A 3018-nucleotide genomic window follows, 5' to 3' on the forward strand; every position below is an offset into this window, starting at 1 on the left:
AATGACTTTGTTTTAATGATTAATGCGAATACTTTCCGGAAACGTCTCATATAGAGGGCGTGACCGCTAAACTGTGGGACCAGGAGTTAATATTCCGTTAGTGGATTCTGACGGGGTATTACACATAAGTTTTAGTAATACGTGATTATAATTAGATGATTACAATATGTACAATTTGCAGTTGTTATGTTAAGCATAAGGTCAAGACACTCATAAGATCTTGCGAACACTGTTTGTTATGTTGGATGTGTTGCAAGTGAGAGCCGACGATCTTTGTCCATAATCATAAAAATGTGTTAGTTTGGGTTACTTGGATTGGGTTACTTGAATGATTAAAATACGTTCAACGAAACATTATTTTAACTTGCTTGCTTTATTATTAGTATAATTCAACATTACTATTGAAACTGTTTTGATTTCTTAACAACATAACAATAACAAATACTATATAATATAGAATTATTTTGACAATTCAAATTTTGAATCGTCCCTAAAAAACCCCGAATTCAGTTGGTATTTATTTTAAAATTTAAGTTCATCCGTCATAAAAAATCTAAAGCTGCTGTTATCGAATACTTTGATTCGTGATTCATGTTGCCAAATTATTTGTTCAAGTGCAAAAATTAACATAAAACTTAACATGAACTATTGGTTGATTGTTTATGAACTGGTTTCGGTTTTAGCAAATATTGGTTCTCTAGGCTCCAATCACTTTTTATCAATCTAGTTCTTAGGCTCGGATCCAATGGGCACATAGGTTTTGTTAATAAAAAAAACATAAATAAATAAATAATTCAAGTTATAATCAAAATCTACCATAATTCATTTAATAATAAAAATGCTAACTCAACCAAATAATTAAAATCCATACTATGTAAAAGCTAAAATCCATAACCAAATAACTAAAAGCTAGCTGCATGCAATTTTTTCAGGAAAAAAGTAACCCATTAGCATTCATATAATCCACTTGATCTTTCACCAATTCATTCATCTTTGTCCTCATCTCTAACTTAAGATTAGCATCAATAGCATCCTCTATCTCTATCTCTTCCGCAACCGGGATCACCAAAACATCTCCACCGCTTTTCACACACTATATTTTGAAAAACAAAAACAAAAACAAATAATGCATCATTATATTATATTTATATTACATGATAAAAATATAAATTAATTTATCAAAATTCAAAATTTACGTACCGATTTCATCAATTCTTCACCATCTACAATGCCACTTCTCATGATCATTCCAATCTCTTCTTCATTCGCTGGTTTTCCAAACACTGTGTGATACCATCTTTTAACATTCTCCTTGCACTCCTCCATAAATTCCACTTCGAATTCCAGAAGATGATTCACAAACATCCTAAAGTCAATCGTCAACTGATACAAATCTCTACTTCTCCACGTACCATTCTCATCTTGCCTATCTTCGGCATGCATGCGGTAAATCTCCTCCAAATTCGTTATGATCCCTCTAGCCAATACCAAAAGACTATCGACTTCATTCTTGATCTGAAGTCGGCTCAAATTGGAAGCTGATTTTCTAGAATCTGGATCATTCAACACCTTTGTTTTTGACTTCAAAATATCCAACTCTTTCCGAATGCTATCAAATTGTTGCAAAAATTTATGAACACGTTCACCCAGAGGATTACTCATTCTGTCGTCAAATTTTCTATGTAAATCTAAACTGCAAAATCCTTCTGGCTTTATAACCATCGTTTCGTGGATGGGAATTATTTAACGTTAAGGGTATCATATTTTAGGGATTGATTTAATCCGTAAGGGCCAAGTTTCTTGGATTTGGAAAGTTAGGGTTTATGTTTATGATCAAATCTTACGCAGCGATTTTCCTTTTTTTGGATTTATTTATATTTATGATTTAATTTATGAAAGCGTGGTGGGACATCTTATTATTATTATTATTATTATTATTATTATTATTATTATTATTATTATTATTATTATTATTATTATTATTATTATTATTATTATTATTATTATTATTAATTATTATTATTATTATTATTATCATTATTATTATTATTATTGCGAATTCGCGGATTTATGCTAGAGAATTTGTTATAGTGGAGTTATACATTTAAAAAACTATATGCATCTTCTATTTAAATACATGCTACACAACTAATTTTACATGTTAGAAAGATAAGCACAGTCCTTAAGACATATTTCTTATAGCTTACCGAGATATCTTGTCATTTATCTCGAATGTGGTTTCATAGATCCGTTTGCAAGAAGTTGCACAAATGTTGCACAATTTTTGCACAAATTAATGCAAATTTGTTCTCTCGCCAGACTAAGTTTCATAGATCAGGTTTCATAGTTCACTCCTAATGTAGAAGATTATGATGTCGTTAAGATGATGTGTTAAGATGATGTGGCTAATTTAAGTTTATATACTTGCAATGGCCATGTACACCACGTACCCCTCATCTAATCGTAACCTTAACATGACACGAACTTGTCTAGTGTTAGTGTTACGGATTATTTTCCCAATCATGCGATTTTAACTTTTAGAAAATAGAAGGCCTAAAGAAAATGGGGAAAATCTAAACTTATGCTGAAATGGTTAATATAACCTTGTGATCTACTGGGATACAAGTGAAAGAAGTATTTGTAATTAAATACAATATAATTACAATCAACTTCGAAAAAAAATTTGAATCTGAAATATACGAAACAAAAATTTACATAAATTAGGAGTCTTTGACTGAAGTATTCTAAATTAGTAAGTACCTGTAGGTTGTGGGTGTTAACTTAGGTCACCTATTAAGTAGCTGGAGTCTTTTCTTTATCGTTCTTCCGAGCAAGAATAAATGAAATCTGGAAACCTCTGCTTAATGTTTGGCTGAACAACAACGTTTTTTGAAATTCGGATATAAAAAAGAACCATGACTGGATAACAATATGCATAAATATCACCAATCCCATTAAACACTCATATGTGCGTGATAACTCCATTACCAAGTCCCGAAACCCTATGCCTTTCACTTT

At 30.9% G+C, this 3018-nt stretch overlaps 1 protein-coding gene across 1 annotated transcript; it reads right to left on the minus strand.

Moving 5' to 3' along the window:
• Positions 1-928: 928 nt before the first annotated feature.
• On the minus strand, positions 929-1722 carry LOC139900128 (syntaxin-related protein KNOLLE-like). The gene is made up of 2 exons (XM_071882928.1): positions 1201-1722; positions 929-1093 (listed from the first exon to the last, which is right to left on the minus strand). Exons 1-2 carry the CDS (start codon positions 1720-1722, stop codon positions 929-931), a joined length of 687 nt encoding a protein of 228 aa, XP_071739029.1.
• Positions 1723-3018: the final 1296 nt, after the last annotated feature.

Source organism: Rutidosis leptorrhynchoides, chromosome 3, assembly GCF_046630445.1.
Source record: "Rutidosis leptorrhynchoides isolate AG116_Rl617_1_P2 chromosome 3, CSIRO_AGI_Rlap_v1, whole genome shotgun sequence".
NCBI classification, from domain to species: Eukaryota; Viridiplantae; Streptophyta; class Magnoliopsida; order Asterales; family Asteraceae; genus Rutidosis; species Rutidosis leptorrhynchoides.